The sequence below is a fragment of the Lepidothrix coronata genome, unplaced genomic scaffold (genome assembly GCF_001604755.1).
Source record: "Lepidothrix coronata isolate B3197 unplaced genomic scaffold, Lepidothrix_coronata-1.0 Scaffold63, whole genome shotgun sequence".
In the NCBI taxonomy this organism is placed as follows: domain Eukaryota; kingdom Metazoa; phylum Chordata; class Aves; order Passeriformes; family Pipridae; genus Lepidothrix; species Lepidothrix coronata.
The window spans coordinates 1,562,765-1,590,667 of record NW_016690243.1 but is presented as its reverse complement, the minus strand read 5'-3'; the positions used below and the strand labels follow the sequence as shown (position 1 = coordinate 1,590,667).

Genomic DNA, 27,903 nt, shown 5'->3' with positions numbered 1-27,903 from the left:
AGGACAGTGGCAGTGAGGAAGCTTGGACAGTGGCAGTGAGGTCCCCAGGACGTAGGTTTGTTTTTAGAGTGACCTTCTCTTAGATGGATTGCCTTACAAGGCTGACGAGCTCCATCTGCCCGGGGGGCTGGGAATCGAACCTGGGTCGCAGCGGTGAGAGTCCTGCACCCTAACCACTAGACCATTCTTCAGTAAAACAAAGTTAAACTGCCTGTGGAGTGGGGAAGGGAAAAGGCAATGAGCTGTGATACAGAAATGTAGGCTTTAGTCCTTGGTTGCTTGCGGTTTTGAATCTAGGGAAGAAAAAAGAGAATTTAGGTTTTTCAAGGACTCTGTAGTGTTTTCTCAAGAATCTTGTTTGTACAGCTTGCAAAAAAACATTTTGATCAAGGGAAGCCAGTTGATGTAATCTTTTTAGATTTCAGTACAGCTTTCAATACTGTCTCTCAAAGTATCCTTCTGGACAAACACATCATGTGGTGGGTAAGCAGTTGGTTCACAGGTCAAGCACAGAGGGTAATAGTGAATGGGGTAACATCAGACTGGTGACCTGTCACTAGTGGAGTTCCTCAGGGCTCCATCTTGGGCCCTGTGCTCTTCAACATCTTCATAAATGACTTGGACACAGGACTAGAAGGGATCCTAAGCAAGTTTGTAGATGATACAAAACTGGGAGGAGCTGTTGACTCCCTCAAAGGCAGGGAGGCCCTGCAGAGAGACCTCAACAAATCAGAGGACTGGGCAATCACCAACCATGTGAAGTTCAACAAGTTCATCCCAGATTCTGCACCTGGGATGGGGGTTTGCACAGACTGGGGAATGAGATGCTGGAAAGCAGTGCCACACAAAGGGCCCTGGGGGTCCTGGTGGATGGCAAGTTGAAGTTGAGTCATCAGTGCCCTGGGAGACAGGAGGGCCAACCATGTCCTGGGTGGCATCAGACACACCATCACCAGCCGGTCAAGGGAGGTGATTGTCCTGCTCTGCACTGGTGCAGCCTCACCTTGAATATTGTGTGCAGTTTTGGGCACCACAACATAAAAAATATATTAAACTCTTATAGAGTGTCCAAAGGAGGGCAAGGAAGATGGTGAAGGGCCTTGAGGGGAAGCTGTATAAGGAGCAACTGAGGTCATTTGGTCTGTTCAGCCTGGAGAAGAGGAGACCGAGGGGAGACTCATTGCAGTCTACAACATCCTCATGAGGGGATGAAGAGGAGGAGGGGCAGACACTGATTTCTTCTTTGGGGTGGCCAATGACAGGACCTGAGGGAATCACCTGAAATTGTGTCAAGGAAGATTTAGGTTAGATATTAGAAGGAGCTTCTTCACCCAGAGGGTATTTGGGTGCTGGAACAGACTCCCCAGGGAAGTGGTCACAGCACCAAGCCTGACAGAGTTCAAGAAGCATTTGAACAACACTTTCAGGCACATGGTGTGACTCTTGGGAATGGTCCTGTGCAGGGCCAGGAGTTGGACTCAGTGATCCTTGTGGATCCCTTCCAACTCAGCAGATTCTGTGATTCTGTGATTTTGGATTAGATTGTGCCATATCACTTCAAGGCACACCAAAAAAGTTCAAAAGAGGAAAAAGAGCTCTCGTTTCTAGGTCATCCTGATGCCAAGCTGTTGAGTTAGTAACATAGACCAGCCCAAGAGACAGCTTTGGTGACAGTAGCTCTGCCTGGACTTTCTGTGTGTGACTCAAAATCTGGGGTTCCTGGAGTTCTTTGGGATGGGGAATCCCCGCTCATCCTGCCCGTGGTCATAGCAGCCATGCGGATTGGTGAGGAGGGTCCTGTGCCCATCTGCTAGACCTACTTGCCATGAGAGAATTCCTGTAGCTGAAGGACATCCATATCAGAGACTAACCCTTCTCAATGTGTTTAATGTTATCTGTGCAGATATGTGCTGCTTTTATTTCTCCTCACACTTTGATTTTTCAGGATCAGGAAACGGATGGACACATGCTGCTCTCTTTACTATGTTTCCACATCTTTTTTCTCCTACTGACAATCATTCTGTAAACTATGCAGTCGGTAGTAATGAAAAGTCAGGTCAGGAAGAGTTATTGGTGTGGACCTCAAGTCCTCACCCTGCTTTCTAACACAGAATTTTCATTTTCCATTATACTGCTATTGCTGAATGTGACTGATTTTTAGCCTGGGCTCCAGGAGCCTTTCTGACCTCAAGCAGAAGGGGAGCTATTGCTTCAGCACTAGATCATGGTATAAGTATGACGTGTTTATCTTTGTTTTATTTCACTGCTTATCAACTAATGATTTATCATTTAATTCTTTTCTTACTTATAAAATTTGTAGCAAATACTTCAGATCTAGTGGGACTTTACTTGTGATTTTTTTGTTTCTTCTTCCATACTCTTTTGTGCCCTCATAGACTGAAGTGACTCAGTTCACTATGTATTTTTTCCCTTTGTCTCCTTCCCCTCATGTGCTGTCTTTTTCTGGGTGGTTGCATTCTGCTCTTTTTTCTTGTGATGTTTTTGCTGTACTATTTTTTTAATAATGTAAATCCTGAGTTTTAAACTGTTCCTCATAGTTACTGTCCATTTGCTTCTCCTGTTCCATTTTCCTTGCCCCTGTGATTGCTTGCTTTCTTTATTTGGTTTTCTGGAACTTGCTATCAGCTGATGCAAACTTAGCATCAGCTATAGATTGCAAGAAAGAATATCAGAGAGAAAATAAGTGCAGCAATGGAATCAGAAACTCAGTTATCAATATATCTGTTTCTTGTTTTGTACTAATCTTCTGTGTTTTCCTGCTACCTTTTTATATTCTCTCTTTGTTGCTGTCGTGTCTTTATTTCTATTTTTGATTTCTGCATCTAGTTAGTATTGTTAATAGTAACATTTGGTATTACAGTTAAAGAGATTGCAAAAGATAGTGCACTGAGGGCAGGTGGTCACACTTGAAATGGAACAGTTTTTGGGATCTTCTGAAATTCTGTTACTTATGTGAGCTGAGGGCTAGAAATCAAGGGAGCAGTGAACATTAAGGGAATTGCTCATTCCAAGGATTTGCCTTCATGTTCTTTTTAAAACCACAGCCAGTTTATATGCATTTTTGTATAAGTTTAGCTGAGCATTGTAATCTTGACATCTGAAAACTCAGTATATATGGTCAGTGGAAAATAAACCTGACCTCTGTATATTTTTTCACTCAGAGGGGAATGGTGAATAGGCTAGCCTTGAGAAGCTGTTTGCCTCACCATCCCACATTCTTTCCTGTAGTGAAACAGTGTCTAGTTTGTCAGTGGTTGCTGGGGTTTTGAGGAAGGGAGCAGGAGATGCTGTAGGCAAAAGGACCTGTTTGTGTACTTGCTCAAGTTATGGCTATTAATGACACTGAGGTTATCTCTCCTGTCTGGTACATCCTGCTGTGCCGCTTATGAGGCAATACCCAGCAAGTGATATCCTGTTGTTTGTAGCTTCTCTTTGATGTTTATTATTTGATTTGGGAACAAGTAGCACGATGGTGAGGGGCATCAAAACTGTTTCAAATATTTGACTTAATGGCTTAAATTCCATGGGATACCAGTGTCTTTGTACAGTGGTATAACTACATGTTGTAGTAGGTACTAATTGCATAACTACTGTAATGTCATGCCAACAGCTTGGATTACCTTTTTTGTGTATGTGTGTGTGTCTAGTGGTTAATTAACCTTCCTTTTAAAATTAGAGCTCCAGAAGCAAAGCTTTCTGTTCCTCAATCAGATGGGATTGTATTGGGTTTGCACCCCTTACATCCCATATCGTTTCAGGGACTGTCTTCACATTTATGAAATTACTGATTATTTGTGTTGGAGAAACTTTAAGAATTAAAGTGTTTCATCACTTTAAGAATTAACAAAAAGCTAATTCTCTGATTCTTAATTAATTGATTATTTTGTTCTCAGATTCAGTTTCTACAAGCCACTGTGCATTATAAAGCAAGATTTAACAACAGACAAAAACCCTCTCAATTAGATTAAGATTCCTCTTAATAAATTACTTATGGAGAAAATATGTAACAAAATAACTAAGCATTTCACCTTTAATTAAAAAAAATTAAATAAGTCAAAAACCCAACAAAACCCCACAAACAACAAATTAGCTGCAGTAGTAATGAATATGCTAAACACCATAAACATGCCCTAGGAGTGTTGGAATGGTGACCATGAGTAAACCTGCGATTCCACGTCTGTGAAACTTTTACCACTGCCATATATAGTTGTAATGCTATGAAACGTAAGAACAAATACAGTGTAATTCTTTTCCAGTCCTAGCAGAATGTATGAGAAGAAAAATGGATAGATAAATGTTGCAAGTGGAAAGCTTGCAGTAAAATTTCCCACTTCTGAACACAGCTTTATAGAGAAATTTATTCCCGAAGTTTGTGGGTGTTTGTTACCTATAATGCCCCGATTTGTGTTTGGCTCTTGTATTTTTTTGTGGTGAATTCCTGTTGTTTGTTCTCAAGAAGCGACAAACTCTATGCTACAGTAAGAACTATATTCTACTTAATGTAGGTGTAGCTTCACAATATTTGCATTATGTGAATTATCTTTATTTCTAATTCTATTATGATCTACCAAGAATTTCCAGATCATCTGCAAAGTTTATCATAGATGCCAGTATTTGCAGTCTCAGAAAAAACATTGTTGATAACAGCAAGATATGTGTATGATAAAGAAGGAGAATTTACTGACAATCTAATGGTAATTAGAAGCCAAAGGATATTTCGATTCTGAGATAACTGTTACAAGATAGGTAACTAAAAATGTTAGGGATTTACTCAGTTTAACAAAGATTAAAAATTTACCGTTGCTATCATTAAAGAAAATCAGCAGGCATTTATTCATTTTGCAAAATCACATCAGGAAAGAGGATTTGTAAATAGACAAACTCACTCCATATTTTCAGTGGGAATATCTATCAGCTTTGTAAACCTCTGGCTACCAGCCATTTTCATGCTTCCCTGTGGTAACTGGATCTTTCTGGGTATGTCAAAGACATCTTTATATAATTCCTGCAACCCTTCAAACAGTGTGTAAGGTCCTGCAGTGCTTCCAAAGGAAGGCTTTGGTGTCTTTGCACACATTTAAGAGCACTTCTGGCACCTTCTTGTGCACTTGTGTTGCCTTCTCAACCCATAAACATGCATGCACATGTGTTTGCTATTCTTGTCCACCCTTCACCAACTGGGAGCTAATGGGATAAAATATCTTTTCCCTTTGTCTTCTGTCAGCCTCATTGCTGTTATACCAGGTGTTCCCTGGATGTGTTCTCAGACGTACTTTAACAAAGTGTTCTCAGTGTGGGTCCTGTAAAACTCATACCAGCAATTTTACTACAGTATTTTCATTACAAAGGGCATCTTGTTTCATAATAATATGTTGTATTCATTTTGAAGATGTCCTCACATCTTACAAGAAGCAATTCTAAAAAGGTGGCTGATGCTGTTAGTTGGTACTTTGTTTTCCTTGTAAAGTCAGCATGGTATAAAAAATTCAGTGTAAAAAAATGATTTTAAAAGATAGATTGTGCCTTGATGGTACCTTGTTATTTAGTTAATGTATGCCTTCTGTGATATGGTAGCTGCAGTATATGCTATTTATGTCCCAGAAAATATTCAAAAATAATTGCTGACAAAAGCTACTTCACAGGTTGACTCAGAGGTACATCTTGTAATCTGAATGTTAATATTCTGGATAGCTAGGCAGAGAAAACTATTGATGTAGTTTGAAGATTGTGTAGAGACTAGTCAGGATTTTAGTTAGAGAAGTGGGGATGGAGAGGGATTGAGATACTTGAGTTCTCCCAGCTTCACTGAAATTTTATATCTATTGAGTGTATAATTCATACAATATGTAATATTTTTGAACAGGTAAGATTTTTTGCTAGTCAGTTGGAAATGTTGACTTTTATATCTCAAGAATTTATATCTTTTCCAGAAGCAATTTAGAATCACCTTAATTTTACTCTAGAATTCAGGCAGCCCCTGGTTTTACTGTGCAATTCTTGACTATCTATCATCTGCTTTATTTTTTGCCTTAAGCTTAGGTTGGTGTTACAAAGAAGCACTGATAAAAAACAGAGGTCTGAATCTTACGTCCATTACATATGGTCTATTCCCGTGTGATCCATGCAGAGGGAGTAGGAGCAGCTACCACTGAGATCAAACAGTTTTTCCAGCTCGAATTATCATGTAGGTCTTGACTTTAAGTTTTAATGGACTCAATCAGGACCTCTGTATTTCCAAAAAGGAGATCATCCTTTTATTGGTGTTGCAGCTGTTTTGGGAGCAGAGAACTGTTGAGAATATTGACAAGTGAAATGATATGTTGTATTTTTTCAGTAATAGAATTTTTACACCCAGGAGTTGAACATTTTATTCCTCCCTCATTCACCTGCAAAAATATTGATTCTGTTCAGGCCGTTGTTATCATAAACTATTGTGCCATAGACAAAGGTAAACAGCATTCTTACCTCTCTGGGTGTGTAGTCAGATAACCCAGGCTGTAAACTGGAAAGTATTTTTCCTATCAGGCTTATTGGCTGGCCTAGCAAACTCCACGGGTATCTGTATCAGCTGCCTTGGAATTGCTTTTGATGTGATTAGGCTACTAATTAGCTGTCGCAATTCTTTTCTCCCTCCTGATGTTTTCTTTTGATTCACATTGACTCAGAGGAGTCTGCATTCAGTGTATGTTTGTTTTTGTGTTTTGTCTAAAATCCTTAATGATAGCTTAGACTGTCCTCTTTTGGTTGAGAGTTTCCCTCTGTAGACATTCCTTTTCTGTTAAATAGGTGCATCAGGATTTTTCTCTTACCTCCTACTTTGCAAGGTGTAAAACCAATGTATGGTCAGGGTGCATGTATATGTGCAATTCATTTAGCGTGCTAAGGGTTTTACAGTCTGAAAGAGAATGTGCATAGTTACTTCAAAACCATCAAAACCATAATACATGTTTACTACTCATATTCACCAAATAGTAACCTTACAATTAAATTGTTATGTAAAGTTAGTTAAATAACAGCAGAAGTTATTGTATTAAGGCCCACTTTGCAAGGAACCCAATGACAAGGAAACCATGAAACACACTAATAGATTATATGCCATAGCAATATATTGCCTTTTTATTACTTTTCCACAGGCAGCAGATTCCTGTACAGTTATTATTACCTACATTATCAGCTAGTTTTCTATCAAAAAAGCTTCAGTCTATTGAATCATTAATCTAATATTTATCATTCTTATTGAAAATCCACTAGTGTTAGCACTGTATAAAATATTGACTCAAACCGCGACAACTGGTTTTGCTAAAGATTAAAAACATATTAACCTGAAAAGCACAGTATTTCCTAAGACATTTTAAAACTACTCATTGTGGATATTTGAAATGACAATTTTTCTGTGTTGTCTGAGGAATGATTTTTTCTTAAATCTTTAGCATACAGTAAGTGACCAGTCCCATCCTGATTTGAAGATGCTGAGTGTTCATCCAATACATATTTGAAATTTTGATGTGTATTGCATTAGTTACTGAATATCAAGAATAAAATTTTTGCTCATACATAGAGGGTAAAATGGGATCTTTTGTAGCAGCACACGGTCTGTTTAGAATGATATAACAGGTGCTGAATGTTCAGATATCAAACAAAATGCCATCTTTCTGTAGAAAAGAGGTGTCAAAAAGTTTCTTTGTACCTTTAACGCATGTGATTATGTAGTACAAAATGCAGAGTTTGTAAAATTTCTTGAATATACAGGCAAAAAATGAATAATTCAAAACAACTCATAAGTTCTACATTCTATTGTATCTTTTATAACGCAGGCAGAAGATAGCATTGTGTTCCCAGTAGAGCTGAATTTGCACAAGTTACACCTCGGAAAATGCCAGATGGTCTATGGTCTACTTTTGAGAGCTGTCACATATGTAAAGATTTGAAAAAAGAAAGACAGCTGAATGAGAGCAGTGGATCATTAAAGAGAGAGTGAGAGTCCCTGGGTATCACTGTGTTTTAAGAAGCATTGTGTCGTTCCTCATATTACACCTTTTTTTTTTTTAAGATATACACAACCTTTAAAAAATAAGGTAAAAATATTTCTGTTTTAAACTGAGGTGGTTGTAGTTTAATCTCAGAACTGTCAATTGCTTTTGTTCTTTATGCTAGAATGCGGTCATATGGTTCCTAATTGGTTTCAAGTGTGTTTTAACCATAATATTCAAGTCTCCCTAGTGCAAAATTATCAATAAAGTTAAAATAAATTTAAATTGAGATAACTAATCCATTTGGGGTTTTATTCCATTTTGATTTGACCTGCATATAACATTTGAATAGTGTAAAGCCAGTCAGCTAAAAAGTTGTATGTTAATGCTAGAAGACTCGAGTACTTTGGGAACAGGATAAGTTAATAAAAAAATTAAAATTAAAAAAACAGAAAACTCCAAACCCTTAGTAAAAATAATAATGAAATCAAAACCATAACTGTTTAGATTTTCCAGGACTTTTCATTCACCCACAGTTTGACAGAAACACACCTAATTTTGCAGATTGAATTTTGGATAATTTGTCAAGTTATTGTATCATAGCAAAGACCCAAAAATACACAAACAATTGTAAGCTGCCACCACCAATTTAGCTGACTTGGAAAAAGTCATAACTGTCAGTTTTAGAAACTGGCATCAGACACAGAGAATTTTAGAATAGTTCTTTAGAATAGTTTAGAATAGCTTTTGTTTATTGAGGAAGGTTAACCCCTCCCCAGTAATTCTACTTGATTGATGCAATTGCACCACTTCACACTTGGAGATCTTAGGCAGTGCAGACTGAGAAAACATCATTACATGGACCATGAAAAACACAGTTCCTTAATTATGCAATTAAATTTAAGTGGGATAATGAAAATAAACTTCCGGGGTGCTATGGACATAAACATTGAATTTTGATTTCTTATGTTGACAGATATTTTTGACTGTGGTTAGGTCTCCATTGCCTATTTTTAAAATGGAAGGAATGACTTGATTTTTAACAAAATTAATTTTGCACATACCTGGAAAGGGAATCTACAAAAATCTATGTTTTTAATGATATTTATTCAGATAGGGAAAAACTCCCTAAAAATTTGTTTTGGGACCTTTATATAAGTCTGGAGAAGTTAACCAAATATATACTACAAATTGAATTTCAAAGTGAAGAAAGTGCCTTGCTTATGCTTCTGTTTGTAGGTTTTGCAAACACTAATGCAAAATTGAAGAAGCATTGTCAGAAGAAGCTTTGAAGAAGCATTTTCAGCATTGTCAATAAAAAAGTCTTTGGGCAATAATTAATTGTTCAGGTATCAGATAGTGTTGTGCTCCTACTCTGTTGGCTTGGAGGTTTGTGAGCAGTTACTGCTGGTAAAGGAAGTGAACAATCTTTGATCTTTGTCTTCCCTGTAAAATCTTTGGGGAGGCTGAAACCTAAATGTTTCCCCCAGCCCTCTCTTTATTTCCAGCAACAGAAAATTATCATTTTGGTAAGGTAGGTTCAAGCATGGTTACTTTGACCTGGATTGATGTGGGCAGTCAAGTCGATTTGCTGAAAATCTTAGTGACGATGAGTGAAAAAATTGAATAGCAAGAAAAAAAATGAACCATTTCATATTTAAACTGTGACTAGGATTTAAAGTTTAAGATTTATATCAAGTTTAGTCTGAAAAAGTTTATGATAGTTGAAGGAAGCAATCTGAGGATGGTGTCAGTGTCCTGAATAAAAGGGAAACATTGAGGATTTGTTAGGCAAATTTAGAACTGAGAGTCTTTTTAGAGACCATGTTGGTCTATATGACCTAGTCATATTTGTCTGAAAATTTGGTAGCTTGTACCTGAAGTGATCAATGGAGATGTTTCTTTTTAGAGAAAGCTAATTATAATTATCTATATGTGTCGTTACCTTGTACAAAGTGTAATATGTGTATGAATGTGTACTGTGAAATCATCTGAAAATGGATGTGAACCACCTGAAAAGAGAATGAACTGCAGCACTGTTTTTCTATATCCCTGACACTAATTTCTCTTCAGTTGAGTCTCTAGTAGAATCTGGACTTTCTCCTTGACATAAAATTTATAAATTGTTGGAGATTGGACTGTCTGAAAACTTCTTTATGTCCAAGCATGATGCAGTGATGTTTTGATTAGGAGAGGTGATTGAGCTTATGTTTTTTGATTGTGTAATCTTGTTGTGATACTATGTGTATAGTTTAATTAGTTTTCCAACAAAGTCTGCATTTTTTTCTATATAAGAATTGTTAAATTGAAACGACTTTTGTATTACAGAGCTTTACATAAAAAAAAAAAATCCTACATCTTTTCTTTAGTTACAGACTTTAAATACATAGGCAGCCTCTTTTCTATGTTATTATAATTATGCTTCTGTATGATACAGTAGCTCAACACAGAATGATAAAGTTTCATGCTTACTCATTAGAATGAGTTTATAACGTGTACTCTCAGAGCCTTAACTAGGTCACTGCAGATTCTTGCCTTGACAGGTTCTGTATTTTTTTATCTTTGACCATTTCAGTATGTTGCCATTAAATTCCCAACCGGCCCATTACAGCTATTTCTAAAATTGTGATTCTGAGTTGAAGAATATGGAGGGGTGAACTCTGGCTTGCCACAACTGTTTGAATGCATGTCCCTTCTGGTTACCTCCTCCACAAAACCAGATTTTGTTTGGTTTTGTACTTCCCAGCAATCCATGATCTTTATGAATTAAGCTCAAAATGTTGTTAGTTACCTGGATACTCCTCTTCTTCTTTAATATACTGCTCTGTGGTGGCTGTGTATCGGGGGACCTCTACTGTGTCTCTAAGGTTATTTTCTGAAGACTTGCAGGTTGGCCAACCTGTAACTGAAATTCTTTTCTGCGGTCTGTATGTTCACTCCAATACCTTTTTCTCTCATTTGATTGCATTTCCCCCATTATTCACTTGGTTCCCTTAGTACAAGTTTATCTCAGTTTTGCTACTTTGTTTGCCATGCTTGACTTTTTCCTTTCTTCAAATTGCTTGTCTTATGCTTTCCGTGTAATTCACAGTCTTGCGGTGCTGAATGGGAATCATGCATACATGATGTGCTTTTTGAATACCTAATAATTATTTTTAATTTAGAGATATTTTTTGCTCTGTTGTTTTGCTTTCTTGTCAGTCTATTATTAGATCAATAAAAGCAATGACAGTTCCATTCCCGGTCTAGCCTAAAGTGTTCAGTTATCAATTTACAATTTAAATTAACCCTTTCTTTCTTTCCTTTTAAGCGCAACCTCAACGTTTGCCTCAGCCGAATACTTCAGCACTGGAAAGGGGTGAGGAAGAAAGTGGCAAAATCCAGAATGGCCACGTGGGTCTGGGTAATGGAAGTGGACTTCACAACGGGGTCAAGCACATACCTGCAGACAACAGAACACTTTCAGCTCCCGTTTCAGAAAAAATGCACAGAAAAATTCAGTCCACCTTGTCTGTCAACAGCAACAGCAGCCAGAAGAGTAAAATAAGCTCTGTGTTTTCTCAAAAGCCAGGTACTTCACCAGAAGGTAAGCTGATATTCTTAATTTGAAAACCCCAAACCGAATAAAGACCAACCAAGCATCATTCTCACCAAAAATTACACAATTAACAGAAAATAATTGAAGAGTGTGAACTCATGCTCTAGAAGCAAATGGAAGCCATTATGATAAAAGACATTATTCTTTCCCAGAGGAAAATATTAAGTATTTGAAGGAAAGGAAAGCAATCGGAGAGTTCTTGCTCTCAAACATTTGATCAACATAGTCTGATAATGTGTAAGTCTCTGTAGTTAGTATCCTGAACTGACAGAAACTCCTGTCAACGTTGTCAGATATGCACCAGAAAAAAACATTAAAGTACCACTAGTTTAAAGCATAGTAAGTATTTAAATCCAGTAATGGCAGGCTCCATGAGGGTGGACTTTGCTTTTGAAATATTCTGTTAACATATATCCTGACTAGCCATGAAGTCTGAACACTAGATAATAAAATTTCAGTGTTTAGCATGCCTTATGCTATATTTGAGCAGTAAATAATGTGCATGAAAATGCTTCATAGTCCTTCTGCACAGCTTAAATAAGCAGAAGTAAATAATTTCCCTTATGTTTTAGCTCTGTCTCACTGCTTGCAATTACACTCATGGTCCCAGAGTTCCTGACTCTCTCCTCGATCCACTGCCTTCCCATTAGCACTAATATACTTGATGGGCTTTGCTACTGCCCATTATGAGAAGGGTGCGGGCACGCTGTAAATTTTATTGGTTTGAGGCAGACATAGATGTGACTGGTTAAAAAAACCCCTCCAGTGGTTTGTACCGTGGGTACAAACACAGATTCTTAGAGAAATGGGAGACAGCACTGTTCAGTGAAATGGGGAGGATTCTCGGCCTAGATGAAAGGAAGAGGGATCAGAAGGACTGCATGTAGTGGCCTGAACGAAGCCTACTGATGTCAGTGGAGTGAGTTCTCTTGACTTCAACTACTTCAGTCAAACTTACTCAGTGAATCTGTGTAGTGATATCAAGAACAGCTTCACTCAGACTATTCCGTGGGCTGATCTCCCTTGCTGTTGTTTATATTTATCTTCAAGAACCTACTGTTATTTTTCTGTTGTACTTTCAGTCCTCTAATTTTTCTTTCCAAAATCACAACATCATACTTCCTGTATTCCCTTTTCTGTTATGTGAAATACAGTTTACCCTCCAGCCTGATATTTTTCTTATATGTTTTTCCTCAGTGCACTTTCAAAAAACTAACTTATGAGACCTAGATCTGTTCATGTGACTGTAGAAAGTCAGTCTTTAAATTCAGGCCTCTGAATTTAAGAAATTCAACCTCTAAAAAAGAAGCACCTGCAGAGTTCTAAAGAGACAGTGCCTTCCCTGTCCTTTCCCCTATACAATTAATTATGGCAAACACTTCTTTTTTTCTTCTAAAATTATATTGCAATAAATACAGTTGGTGGGATTTTTTTTGTTGTTTAATAACCATGAAAATAATTATGTCAAGTTACAGAATAATTTAGAAAATAGATAAGATACCTTCAGATTTTGCTTTAAATTATAATATCTGATTTTAATATCCAACACATGATTGTGTTAGTTGCCTGAAACTGCCAATATACAGTATTTTTATATACAGTCAGAAATGTTATTTTTAAAGGCATATGTGAGTACAATTTAGATAATTACATAGTATTGTCACACTGTATTACTTGCATTCTTTCAGAGTACAGAAGTAGAGGATAATCCTTACTGTTACACGTGGTTTCTTGAGTCACCGTAATAGCTAAAATTAAATATAGTTAATATTGTACATCTAACTTTGTACTGTTCTCATTTTGGATGTGGGAACTTGGATATATGCTCTCAATAGCTTGATCGGTGCTGCTAATGTCTGTAGCTCTAAGTTTTCTGTTAGCTAATCTGAGTGAAGCACAAGTTTTATTGTGCAATGATTAAAGTATGTCTGGTGTATTGGGATATGCCAATAAGAGAATATCTGTTTTTTAAAATAATTTTCTGGTTTTGAAATTTATTTTACTTTACAGTTCTTTGACAGACATGTTTTATATTTGTGTAACCACATCTGCATGCACACATATACAACCCTTCTGACAGTTTCTTCAGCTTTTCAGTGATGTACCCTGGGAGGGGCTTCATGGGGGAACTAAAAGCAATAAGTAATACTCTTATCAAGCTTTTGCCTTGCAGGAAGTATCACTACATACTTTATTTGTCCTATCATCTCACAGTGTTTTTTATAAGATGCACAGTCAGAGACTCTAGAAATGGTCAGTTGAAATATCTAAATATTTATATAATATATATATAAAATGATATAAATATAAATATAAAATGATTTATCCATAATTTTAAAATAATTTCGTTATTACTATAAGTCATGATAACCCCTTATGACTACTTCTGGAAGATTTGCTCTCTGGTATCTGGTTCAAAAACCTTATATACTTAGCCAGGTTATTTTTTCAAAGGAATTTAATTTCATTTAAACCATATATTTGTGTATATATATGTTTGATGAATGCATCTAACTGTACTAAGCCAGAAGAGTATATCAGGAAGCTCAGTGACTGAGAATTGCATAGACACTCTTTCAAAATGGTATACATAGTTTAATTTGAACATAACTTCTATAACTTCACTGTATGATGAATCATACTTTTGTGGGCAAAGAGATGTTTTTCTGAGCCGTTGCCTCTTCTGATCCAATGACGTTTCTGTAGCAACTATTGAAAAGACTTACAGGAAGATGGAAAAGATAGGAAACTATTGGAAATTATTTGCAACATTGCTTAACTGCTTGGCTTTGATTTAACTTGTACCATGTTAACCTCATAAGCCACCAGTTACTGCTGAAGAGCTGCTGGGTTTGAATTTCCTTGAAGGTGTGTGTTTGTGTTTGGACACATCTATATAATAATATAACTTCTATGCAGTATCTTATGTAGCCTTATGGAGAAAGAGACAAGCTATATTTATTTTGTACTGTGAGTATCGAATAATGAATCACCTGAACTAACTCACCAACTTAGTTTACTGTAGTATCCAGAAAATTTTAGTAGAAAAAAGTACGGGTAAACTTGTACACTTCCAGATATTTCAATTAATTTTATTTTTACTATTTCTTATGTAGTACCTTGGATTTTGTAATATAATTAATAGAGTTTTAATAATTAATTAATAGATTTTCTAATTAATAGATTAATTAATTTCCAGGTTAAAATCTGAAAATACGCATCCTGTATTTTTACTTCATCTGCCTTGTCTTCCTCCTTGAGTGTTCTGCTCTGTTGTCAGTCAGGAGAATAGCTGAAATCAAATAAAGGAAAGTGGTCAGAGAAAAGAAATATGTTATGTCCTCAGAAGGAAGAAAAGTGAGAATTCTGAGTTTAGACTATAGAAAAGAGAAAATATTTTTCACCTTTTCTTATTCCCTCCCAAAAGCTGCTTTCTTCTTGATTCTTCTTAAAAGACAAGATATGAATATTTCTGGAGCACCACAGCTATTTGTAATGCAAAGGAAGTTCAGATCTGGTACTTACTTTGCTCTAAAATATCGTATCTGTTGACAGAACAGAAAACCTGGAAGGGCTTGAAGCAGGATCGAATCAAGAAACATTTGGGCTTGCCACCCATTCTGTGCAGGAGTTTATTTGGGCTCTTGCTTATTTAAAATGTAGCATGCTGCTTCATATACTGCACGTTTCTGTATATGCACTAGAAAGCTAAAAGAAGTTCAGTATTACTTTACCCTGGATATCTCATCTTCCCATGAAGATCAGTAGTGCTCCTGTTGGTCTCCAAAGTACTAGACAGTCCTAATGCAAGCTGTGAAGTCCTCTGTCCCCCAAATTTCCCCCACCATAGTTAAGAACTTTTATTAATTGTTCCAGCTGCAAAATCCACTTGTGCTGTGGGTCGTATCTTGTGAGCTTTTGGAATTGAAGTTGCATTGGAAATGCTTAAAATGTAGCAGAAATTTTGGTAGCAGTAGTATAAAAACATTAAAAACTCTCTTTTTCAAATGAGTCAGTAGTATATATGACCCTGGGATTAGCTCAGTTGGTTCCAGCATGGTGCTAATAAAGCCAAAGTTGTGGGTTCAATCCCTATACAGGCCATTCACTTAAGATTTGGACTTGATGATCCTTGTGGGTCCCTTCCAACTCAGAATATTCTGTGATTCTGTGATGTGCAATTGTGTCAGCATTCCAGAATATGCTGTTTAGAAACACATCCAAGGAGACTTAGGAGGGTGTGAGTGCACTCACCAGTTCTGCTTTTCTTCTACATCTATTATTAATTCATATTGTCCCTGAAGAAATCTTACTCAGCTCCATTACTTACACTACAAAAAACCAAAGTATTTATGAAATAGTAGGAATGTTGTTCTTAAAAAGCAGTTTTTAAACACTGTTTCAGTTCTAAAGATTTTTCAAAGGTACTGGGTAGGTTTCAGTGCATATTGGGAATTAAAAATAAAAAAAATTAACTCAAAGAAATTTTAATAATATTTTAAATTATTGATGCCATAGGTGTCACAGTTCGTCCAAAATTCTGGCTGGTAGGCCACTAGCAAAGAGAATTGTTACTGTCTTGCACTTGTTATGAGTAGTGGAGAAAAACACCTTGGAAACATGAAAAAGCAATTGTAAATGAGTAAAAAGGAAGACAGTCTAGCTGCAGTGTTCAGAAGCATTTGTATGTGTCCAGAGCAACTTAAAGAAGAGAGGAGATCTAAAGGAGACAGCAGTGAGGCAGCAGAGGAGTAGATCTTGATGTCAGAAAACGAAGAAGAATGAGTAACTGAATGCCTACATATGTTATCAGAGTAGTGGAAGGTAAGTAATAATGACATATGCAGATTTGGAGGAGGAAAGGGAAGAAGTTGGGCAGGGGGAGGGATGGAAGAGGAATTTAATTAAGGGGGCGGAGGGGGCCAAAGTAGGTACTTATTTTTTTGTAAAAACCAAACTGAGTTTTCCTACCAATTAGGAAACTTGATGTTATGAATATTTTGAATCAAAGCAATCCTTTATGAAAAGTTGAGGATGGAGAGAGGGTTTAATTCAGGGTTTAAGTCAGTTTTGAAATGGAGCTCTTGCTCTTGGTCAAGTTGTTGGAACCTCACAAGTTACTGTGTTTGTCAGGGAAGTTCCCACACTTTGAGTGATAATTTGAGTTTAATGCAGTATTTCACATATTCAAAAGGCTTTGAGCATACACAATTGCTGTATTCATTTGGAAACCATGCTAAACAGATAATGAGCCTGCCTCCTCTATGTACAGTGAGATCTACTCTTTATTCCATCCCAGGCTTTTGAAACCAGAAAGACACTAGAAGGCATCTTCTTTACCATGTTTTGTTTTTCAGGACAGGTCTTTAGGAAGTGTAATAAGGCTAGATGCAGGAGTGAGGTAGATAAAGCCTGCAGCATAGACGTGAAGCTTTGGAAAAGGACAGGCAATGCAGGCTTGCCAACACATTGAAGTTACCACTCATGCTTTTCCAGAAGAAAAGCCTGAAGCAAGCTTCCTCAACTTTCTGGACTGTATATCTTGTACTACTGAGCTTAGAGATATGATGAACAATTTCATCCAATGTGTGGGGTTTTTTTAAATCCAGTGTTTAAAATTCAACATTTCAGGGTGCGTTTGGATGAGACTTCCCTCACCTCCTCCCTCTTCTTTTTAGTATAATGCAACTTCATCTGTTCTAGATGTTGAATGCAAGCATGGGGTTCGTGGTCACTGTTTAACTCATGCTGCTGACTACATTAATTTATTAGAGTATCCCAAGTGATACTAATGGCTTAACTGAAGACAAAGCAAGTCCACCAAGTACCCTTTATGTTAAGCTAGGGTCTTAACAACCACTAGGTGCATATGCATGGAAAGTAATGAGTAGTCCTAGCACAGTAGCAGACTTCTATTTGAACTAAGAGTGGTTTTCTTTGGTTTATATAATTTTATATAAACAGAAAAATTGTTCTCAGTAAACTTTCCTTTTGGGAACATGATTTTCAATAGGATTGGGTTGGTTTTTTTTCCTCTTGAGTGACACAAGAGCAGCAATAAGTTTTCTTTTATAAACTCTTCGGTCATTTGATCAGTATTATTTACTGATATTTGGTAAGAGCAATGAATAGCATAACGTTGCAGAAATATCTACTGGCCATCTGTCTCTCAGTCTTTCTTTTTTTTTAAGCATACATGCACTCTGAAATCCATTCCATAGCATTAGGTAGCATTTGGGCAGCTACTTGTTAGTGTCCTGCCAATTGGGCAAAAATTTTCATTAACTTTTAGAAATTGATTGAAAGTGGATTTATGTCTGAGCAAGAATTGCTAAACAGAGGGTTTTTTTGTTAGACGAGGTTGTATCAGAACACAGTTGTCAATCAGGCAGTGAGCAAATAACATTATCATACGGTCAAATGTGTGTTTTTTTAAGAAGACATTTGAAGAATGTTGTGTTTTAAGCATAGTTTACTTTTTTTTACACAGAAGTCTTGGAAAGTAATTTATTTATTGTTTAAGAGCAGTGAGTGGAAAACAGGGCCTGTAACAAAAAAAAAGAGGTCTTCCCATGGCATCCATTTTACAAGGTCATGGCCTAGCTAGCATCTAACTAGTCTCAGTATTTGCAGTGATGAGCAGTGGCAATGAAAGCTTCAGATTCTAAGGAAGTCTTAGGTATTGGAAATTAGGAGATTTCTTAGTATATATTTATGTTTGAAATGGATAATTTTACTCCTCGGGTTATATATGAAGAGTTTAGAATATAAGCTGTGATGAAAGTTTCCATGTGTTTTGCAGTGTGATTTGCCTGATCAGGCAACATTTTAAGTTTCTTGATCAACAAAGATAGTTTTTTATTTGAAATGCTGAAATATCACATATACTAGGCTTTGTAACTGTATTTTCCCCTGTCTAAAAAAAAGTTGCTCTATTATCTAGAGATAACTGTACTCCTTTGCAATGTGTCAGTTTATTTTTGTACCTTTCTTATTTTTCCGTGAGCATTTTCCTGGGTGCAGTGAGTTTTCTCGAAAGAAAGGTGATGGGTAGCAGGGGCTGCACATGAACCCTGTATGCTGCAGGATCAGTGGGAGGCGTGAAGGCTGCGTGCCACTGCTTGGTAGTTTTACGCCTCACCTCTGTGCAATGCCCACTCTTAAGAAACCTGTGCCGGGGTGGTTTCTCGTTGGCTGACTGTGCTGCTCTCGCTGTCGGTTGTCTCAGCCGTTGGCGCTGTGTATTCATCCCTGCCGCTGCCAGCCCCTCGCTGCCAGACTGCGGGATGCCTGTAGCACCTGCTGGGGCTTCTGTTCAGGGCTCTGCAGGGGCCCGGAGTAAACCCCCGCTGAAGACCTCAGCTTCACTTTGATTGCGGGTTTGCCCTTTTTGATTCTCTCTGTGAGACAGCACAGTGCCTGGAGATTTGTTTTGAGTTGTCTGAACTTGGTGAATATAGTTAGTAAGAAGCTGACCAAGGTGACCATCCTGTAAGTGAGTTTATTTACCATTGCAGACATGAAAACCTTTTATCATATGTGACCTGCCTGCTTAGTATGAAAGCTTTTTGGGTCAGTTTGTGACAGATTGGTGTCAAACATTATAAAAGCAGGAGATATCAGCCTGCACATGCATTTCTTTGTACATTTTTCAATTCTCCTTTTGTGTCCCTTGTATAGTTTCGATGGTCTCTTAAAAGCCTGTTTCTTAACTAGAGCTGCACCTTTTCATAAAAATGAAGTGATAAAAGGGAAATTGAAATTAAAAAAAAAATTACTTCAGTATTTGAAAGGAATTGGATACCAGGGTATGCAAAGATTTTAGAAGTAAAAAGTGGTATGTGCATGCAAATATTTAAAGATGTGGACAAACATAAAAATAGTTTTATTGTTGATATTATTTCTTTTCCTTTAATGAGCGTAGCCGTTATAACTGGAGTAAGTTATAAGTGGGGCCTTCTGGGCTTTGAATAACAGTGTATAAACAGTTTGAAGGGATTTTAGGCCTATATCTTCTCTGGATATTGTCTGTGGTAACATTTATAAGCCTGTTAAAGTAGATGTTATATGTACTGTATACAATCTTTGGTTAGATCTGCACAAAGTAGCTGAATGTATGCGTACCATATAAAGCAGCAAAAACTTGGATGTGTTGGTTGTGTTTCTCTTTGTCTTGGCATTATTTAACAGTTTTGATGAAGTTTCATAACAAATCTGTAACTTTTGGGGATGTACCAAAAGATTAAAAAACAGCTTTACTTGTTTTGGTTTTTAAAAATGCCGTATGGGATGACCCTTTTAGCATCAGGTCTAGCTTTCATCCCAGGCAAAATGAAAGAATAATTGAAGATAAGCTTGAGTGTCTGAAAGCTCATCTTTTTTTCCCAAATGTGACTTGGTCTAATAAAGTATGCTATCACTGCCTACAGAACAAGTCTATTGTAATTTATGCCATTTAGCATAGCTTTTGGGAGCTTGGATCATAGACAACAAATGTGATACTGTACTTTGATGAAATCAAATGCATTTGATAAAGGAACTAAGGTAGATATACTAGTTCAGAGTATTTATTTTTTTTTTCCTTTCAAAGTTTACCTCTATACAGTGTTTGCACCCCACATCCTCACTTTTGTTTAGTGACAATCTGTAGTGCAGCATTTCTCCATTAATTAGAAAAAAGTGTAATGTAAGAATTGAAAAGTTATGGAAATTTGAGACTGCTGTGGTGTAGTGTGGCAGTCCTAAGGAAAAGATTATCTTCCTTAATGGTTGACCTATGTAATGACACTTAAATACATTAACAGAAAAAGAAATTAGTTTAATGAAAACTCAAACCTCAAGAAACTTGAGAGTTAACTTATTACCAACAATACTGCATCCTGAACATCAAGGCTGATGGAGTTTGGTCCTCAATAAAGACATGCCGCTAATTCTTAATTGCATTAATATATCTAATCGGAAAAGAAGAATGAGAAAACCTCTAATTCTTAAAAAAAACAACCAAACAAAAACGAAAACAAAGAAATAGATAATTTTAAGATAGCACCAGTGTCATAACTGATACTACTGTATCATTTCTTCATTAGAAAAGACTAAAATATACTCAAAAACGCATTGTCAGACATTAAAGTAATCCAGTTTACAAATATATAAATTATGTTTAATTCTGGTTAGATTAAAGTGTTCCACTCCTCACTCATCTGCAAAAAAAAAAAAAAAAATTAGGATTTTGATGTGGTAAAGTCAATGAGTGGAAGTTAAATATAGTCTTTATTCTTAATGTGTTGAAGAAGTTTTGAAATTTGGAATAATGTGTAATTTAAAATAGTCTCCTTGGTCTTGTAATCACAAAAAAATTATTGGAGTGTCTTATGCAAGCAGTGAAATATATTGTAGTAGTCTCCAACATTGTAATTAAAAGCTTGTGGTCATCTCTTTTGGAGTGAGCTATATATATAACACCCTCATGGCTGCATTCCACAGATCATGCCACCCAGCAACAGCAGTCAAAGGAAGTGTTTTTTAGCTGTAAAATGTTTTCTGTGGAACAGACACGTTGCTGTAGGAATATGGGTATTAGAAAACGATGTTTTGTGTGGCATGTAAGTTTGTTATTACTACAAAAACACACTGTGACTATATTTTTATCTTATAATTGCATCTCTAGATAAGAAGCTAAGAAAGAGGGGTAATTTATGGAAGAAATTATTCTTTCACCCATTTTATCCAACTGTATTACAACCCTTTAGAGTCATGATTCTGAACTCAGCAAGTTAGGTAGGACTAGGTAACAGCATGCTTTGTCATGTGTTAAATAATTGCTACCTGGATAGCTATTAAAAGTCAATAACATGAAGAACATAAAAGCATGATTATTTCAGATTTGTCCTTGAAATGTGGATCAAAGTTTATGATCATTGTACAAATGAGTCATTGCAAGAATAAAGAGAGCAGTAAAGGATATCTCTACTTTATGTTAATTGTTTGTGGAGATTAAGTAAAATTTTTATATAAAGATTTTCTGAATGGAAAATTAGTTTTGCCATCTGGGGAGAAGGAAATAAAAATAAAAAAGGGGTAAAAAAATCCTTTTAGTGTTTCAGTCAGTGAAGAAGAGATGGAAAAAGAGACCCTCTACAGAGTTTCCATAATAACACTAGTGGCCAAAATTTCTTACCGGGTCTTGGACGATTTTTGATAACTTTTACCTTTGAAATACCTTTATTTGAATCAACACAGCCTCTTCTTGTAAGTCTTGATTTGGTGGGTTTTATAGATTAGGAGGGAAAAGTTCTTTTGTGGGTCCAGAAAGTGCTTTCTGAATGTATTCCCTTTTGTTTAACCTATGAACTCTGTCTCTTGCCCATCAACAAGTATGTATAACATCTGTGAATGTTTATTTCTTCTCCTGCAATTTTTTATATGCTGCATTAAGCAGGCAAGATTTGTTTGAGTGTTTTATTTTTCAGTACCAAAACACATAAATGTTGATTATGGTGTACTAAAACATTTGTAGAAAAACATTTGTTGTTGTATTAGCTTCTTTCAGCTGTATTTTAAGGACGCAAAATAGTAAAACCTCAATTCCTCAAATATGAAGTCTTCTTAGATAGAACTCTTGGTTTCTTTATCTTTTTTCTTCATATTAAAAGAAAATCTGAAAGGAGATTGTACCTGAACAAATTTAACACCATCTCCATGACAACCAGCTGATTAATCGCTATCGGTCTGGCTTTGGTCCTCTTCAGTGAACTGATACTCCCCCGTTTTTTTTTAACATATCGTCTGTGTTTTCTATGAAGGTCATTTATTTAGTGACAGTATGACTTTGTGTAAAACAGCCTTTAATACAAGCAACAACTTTCTTTAAAAGCAGGTTAATCTTACCTGTGGTTTCCTCTCAGTTTTACTTCCTGCACAGTAGTAGGGCGTTTTGGAGGTTATGGGTTTTTTTCCCCATCTTGCTTTTTCTGATATTTCAGTTTTCTTTTGAGCATAAGTGTTCATTAGTACATTATGAGTGTGACTAGTTGAGGCTTAGGACCTTGCAGTACAGGTATATCCAAGCTAAGTGTTGTATCTAAGTAGTATAGTAAGCTCTGAGCCTCTGTTGCTGCATTGCTGAAGTATTCAAACTTTCTGGTGTTAAGTCATCACTGCACTATCCTGCAGTCAGAGTTTCTGCAATGTTAGAGGTATTTTGAATCAATCAAGATACTTGTCATAGCTACTGCATAATTTTTTACATTTATAAATTTGTTTAGAAGGCCTGAGAATAGTATAACTGTTGCAAGTAATTGCAAGTTTTCCCCTATGACAGAAGTAACAGCCTGTGAACTGTAAGAACATAACATCTATAGAACATAACATCTGTAGGTGGTCAGACAATTGCCCATGTGGCTCAATATCCTGTCATTCCTAACAGCCTCTCACAGAAGATACCAGTGATAGACAGGGAAAGGGTGAGATTGTGCAGGATGTTTTCCCCAGAACATTTTCCCAATCTTCACCTGTCTGTGGCTAAAGAGTTCAAGGTTTGCAAGCAGTAAAAAGAAGAATGAAAGCTGAGGCTAGGAAGGAAGTATTTCTCCATCTTCTATTTTTAACTTTTCACACGTTTGGTTCCAATCTTTGTGTTTACCTGTCATGTCTCATGGATATATTAATTGTTTGAAGTTATTCCATATATTTACTCTTTGGGCGCCATATTTTTTGCAGATGGTTTGTGGGGCACCTTAATTATTTCATATAATTTCGTAGTACTTATAAGACATGGATATTGATGTTCAGGTGTAGTTATGAACTCTATGGAGTGTTAAAGTAGTACATTAAAAGGTTTACCAATAGATTTGTATAGAAAAGCAATAGAAAAATCTGTTTTGACTGAATATTTTACATACTGTTGAAAGTAAGAAACGCCTATAACATGCTATTATGCTGCTTCTAAGGTGCGCATAAAACAATACAGAAAGTAAAAATGTCGAGGGAACTCTTTTATTTTCCCTCATAATCACCAAGTCAACAAAACAGATTTAGAAGGGTGAGATGCGCTGGGAGAGGCTGAAAATAATTTTAGGTAATTTCCCTCACTAGCTGTTTTTCTAATTTTATTATTTTCAATCACTGTGTAGAAGAAGTTAAAACTGAAGATAATAGATACAGATATTATACATAATAAATGACTGGAGAAATTTATCTAAGCAGATGTTTTGTACTTGGGATTTGCATAAAGGGAAGTGGTGACAAGAAACTTGAACCAAAACCAGTCCTGAAAAGATGGGAAACATTTTTTGTGGTGTTAGTTTATATCTAGTCTGAATAATTTTCATTCAGCTACTTATTTGACATAGTGATATATCTGGATTTACAATAACATATTAATTATTTCCTCTTTTTTCTTTCCTTTTTTTTTTTTTGATTTTTGTTTGTTCATGATGTGCTACTGAACTATTACATATGAAGATTGCTGTGTTCACTGTATCCTGGCTTGCTTGTTCTGTGAATTTTTCACCCTCTGTAACATTGTTCTGGGACAAGCATCCTGTGGCATCTGCACATCAGAAGCCTGCTGCTGTTGCTGTGGGGACGAGATGGGAGATGACTGTAACTGCCCGTGTGACATGGACTGTGGCATAATGGACGCATGTTGTGAATCTTCAGACTGCTTGGAGATCTGCATGGAATGCTGTGGGATCTGCTTCCCATCATGAAATATTTATCCCTTTTTATTTTATTCTCTGTAAAACTGGAGAGCTTTTCTTTAAAAGCATTTAAAGAAAGACAAGGTAAGATTTTCACACAACCAACTGGTATTGCACTGCTAATTCCCTTTATATAAATGTTTTTTTAAAAAGCAATCCTCAAATCTGTATTCTAACGCAGGTTGTATAGTTTTGTATGTGAAACTAAAGCTACATTCCAGCTTCCTTTTGTCTTTGCAAATGGAAGACTTTGTTGAAACCAATTTATAGGCCTGATATCACAGGCTGTATGAAGGCAAAATTACCATTTGAATTGAGTGATAGGTTTTGGTCAGAGAACAGACTGCAGAGCAAAGCCTTAAGTATTTGCCTTTACCTACTTTAGTGTTTAAACACTCAAATGCCTCCATGCATAACGTGCCTTTACAGACTTTCTGAAACTCAAAACATCTTTATTTCTATCTCTTTGGGTTGAAAGCAACTTTGCTCTATTATTTTAAGCTTAATTCAAAAGCCAGCATCAGAAATCTATTGTTGGTTTTGCTACAGTGGTCAAGTTAGCAATATTTCTTTTGGTTTTAATATCTCATTGGTTTGAGAGAGAGATTCCTGGTATTTTGCATTGTCAATATTGATACTATCAAAAAAACTGTAGTCAAGTGTAAGTTTTGCAATGGACTAGAAGAGTACCAGGATTTCTTTGTTATCAATCAAGACAGAATAGAGAACTTATTTTTTACTTCAGTACTATTATTACTTGAAATGCTTCTTTTTAGAAAGAGACTTTTGAAATCTGTCTAGACATGACATATATCTTTAGAGTAACAAACTAATAGACTAACAAATCTTCAAAATTTGGTTGTAAGGGGGAAATTATTAGAAGTTAATTCAAGAATCTCAACCTGTGCATTAAGTGGCCCAGTCAGTGTTTGTGGCCTTAGAGCCAGTGTCACAAAAGTTAGTATTTATTTCTTCACTGTTTGAGAAAGATCCACAGAGGGTAGCAGAATTTAAACCAAATATAAAGACCAAATTAAAACTCACTTGACTAAGGAATTCTGTCATTGAATGCAAAATACAAGTGAAAAAATGTTTATTCTCAAATACATTTTAAGTGTTATTTTAAAATAACTGTATAAAAAAGGACATTTTAAAAATGTATGATAGCCTTTGAAAATAAAAGGACCGGGATTTAAAATGTTTGAAAAATACAGTTAGGATCTGTTGGACAACCTTTTCCCTATTATACCATCAGGGTTTTCCAAGAAATACCTCTCTTTGTAATTGTAATTGTGAAATGAATTTTTTTCAGCACATAAAAAGGTTTATCACATTCCCAGATTTAGGTAATCAAGATACGCATTTTCTTTACCACCTGCTAGTTTCTTCCCTCCATGTCTGTAGCTCGTGAACTTTTCTGTGTAAACCACCTACACATCTTGATCTCACGTACTTAAACTTTCCTATCCACACTTCAGAATTCCCATTTGTAGATTGCTAGATCTCATAAATTTAGGCCTTGTTACAAGAATCATCAATAGCCAATAGCATATATGTGTTGAGTGAATTGACCATAAATGTCTCTATTCTATAGTGAATTCAGTTTATGCAAATGTGACGAGCTAAAGATCACAGGAGTGTGAAGCTAAATCAACAAATTGTCTGATATTAACCAAAGCTTCTCCTTGTGAACACTGGCTAGTAGTGCCTACTACTGCAAGTTATCACTGAAGGTAACATAACCAAATCCTCAACTGTACTGGGGAGCTGGGAAGTGTTACATTTTGCCTTAACATATGCAATATTGTGGTGTATTCTGATGCAATGTGGATTCACCTGCAGAGGGTGTCCTACTCTGTTTTTTATGGTTACTACAAGGATTATTTCTTATTATGGGTTTTTTTCCCATATATTGGGCCAGATTCTGATCTGCTTGGCATCAACTACGCGCATTTCCATTCATGTCAGAATTTTCCATTGGTTTAGCTCCAGTTAGAGAGCAAAAAAATATTATGGTAATAGGCAGGCTAATAAGGAATCACATAGTTAAACTGATAAATTCCCAATGCTCAGAATCTGACCTATGGGGCTCAATTATGACTCCTAAAAGTCTGAACCACATTGGGAGGGGGGAAGAGGTGCCTTGGCTGAGTGGCATTGCCTGGAGCCGTTTTACCTTTGTAAGACATAATGCCTCTGGGGAAATTGGGGGCATCACAGTAAGCACTGGGACTCAATGCACCTTGGGAAAAGTCGAGACAGTGCTTTGTCCATTGTAGGTTTATAGTTGACACCGTCATGGTGGGACATGTTCTCTGGGGCTAACCAGCACCATGAACTGTCTTTCCTCATGTCCTTCTGGTCGCAGAGAGGTGAATTATGGCTGTTTCTTGTCTGAATGTGCCTTTGGGGACAGAGAACTGGTCTTCCAGTCTCTTGTCCTACCCCAATATCCATGCCAGCTGGAGCAGTTCCAGTTTTGTGCTTGGAAAACTGCACATTTGTATATGATGCTTTAAAAATACTAAATCTTACTAAAAGTTACTTTTACCACAGGATGATATGGTTTAAAAAAAAAAAAAAAAGAGAGAAAATACCAATCTAGGGAGTCCTTTTCCTGTGTAAAAGTTATCTATACAGTTTGGCCTGTACAAACCCTTGTTTCTACTTACAGGAACTCATAAGGGTTTTTGATTTGTCAAAATTATGAAAACCTGGAAAATATATTTTTTTAAGCATTCACTTCCATTACTGTTAAAATACAAATAATAATTACAAAAACTTGGTTCGTGCATATATGCATATGTGTTCATACTCTGTCACTCGCATGGATGCACACATGCAGACATGTCTTTTCCCACTTCATTTGTGAAATACTAGGAAGTGAAAATAGTGTTATTAAACCTCATAGCGATTAGAAGTATCAAAGTATTACAGACAATTGAAAAAAATAAAAAATTATGTGTTTTGTTTGACATTTAAATGCAATCTGCTACTGTTTGTCATAGAGATATTAGCACTTTTGGAAAATGTATCTTTGTACCAGAGAATATTAGCATGTAGTTTAAGGAATTCCTTTCTATATTTATATTCTTAAATTCTGTTTTGTAGTTTTCACTCTATAAACAATCTTGTAAGCACCTTGTGTAATTAAAACAAGCAGAATTAGGAGTCAAATGTGAAAATAGAGTTTAAATAAAATTAAAATATCAGAACTTAATTGTCTATTTTATAATAGTTTTTGTAACTTGTACAGTGTTTCAGTATATAGTTCTGCAAACCAGCCCATTTGAAAAACTTGCTGTTTGTATTTTATATCAACTGGATGTGCTACTTACAAACACTATTTTGAAATAAAGATCTTTATTTTGAAACTTTGGGATATCTTTTTCTTCTAATCTTGCATTGTTACTCTTCTAAACATTAATTTCATATAATTTCATGTCTATTTGTGGTTTTTCTTCCGTTATGACACTTCCTGAAGGTGTTATGTTGGTCTTTGAGTGATTTACACAGAGGGTGAACTGGTGTACACAAGTTGTCTTACACGTGGAGTAAGCCAACTCAGGTTCTAAAAACAAGCTGAACCAGGAGTGTATTCGGTTCATAGTAT

General features: G+C 36.2%; 1 protein-coding gene across 5 annotated transcripts in view; it reads left to right on the top strand.

Annotated features, from left to right (window-relative positions):
• The window catches only part of MDFIC (MyoD family inhibitor domain containing), a 53,711-nt gene extending 26,047 nt beyond the window's left edge, over positions 1-27,664 (top strand). For 4 of the 5 annotated variants that reach the window (XM_017817874.1, XM_017817875.1, XM_017817876.1 and 1 more), the window contains exons 4-5: positions 11,302-11,577; positions 24,052-27,664. In XM_017817874.1, coding sequence (XP_017673363.1) covers positions 11,302-11,577; positions 24,052-24,299 — 524 coding nt within the window. In that variant the 3' untranslated portion in view covers positions 24,300-27,664. The remainder of the gene's footprint in view (positions 1-11,301; positions 11,578-24,051) is intronic. The other variant, XR_001875302.1, reaches the window with a different exon arrangement.
• Positions 27,665-27,903: the final 239 nt, after the last annotated feature.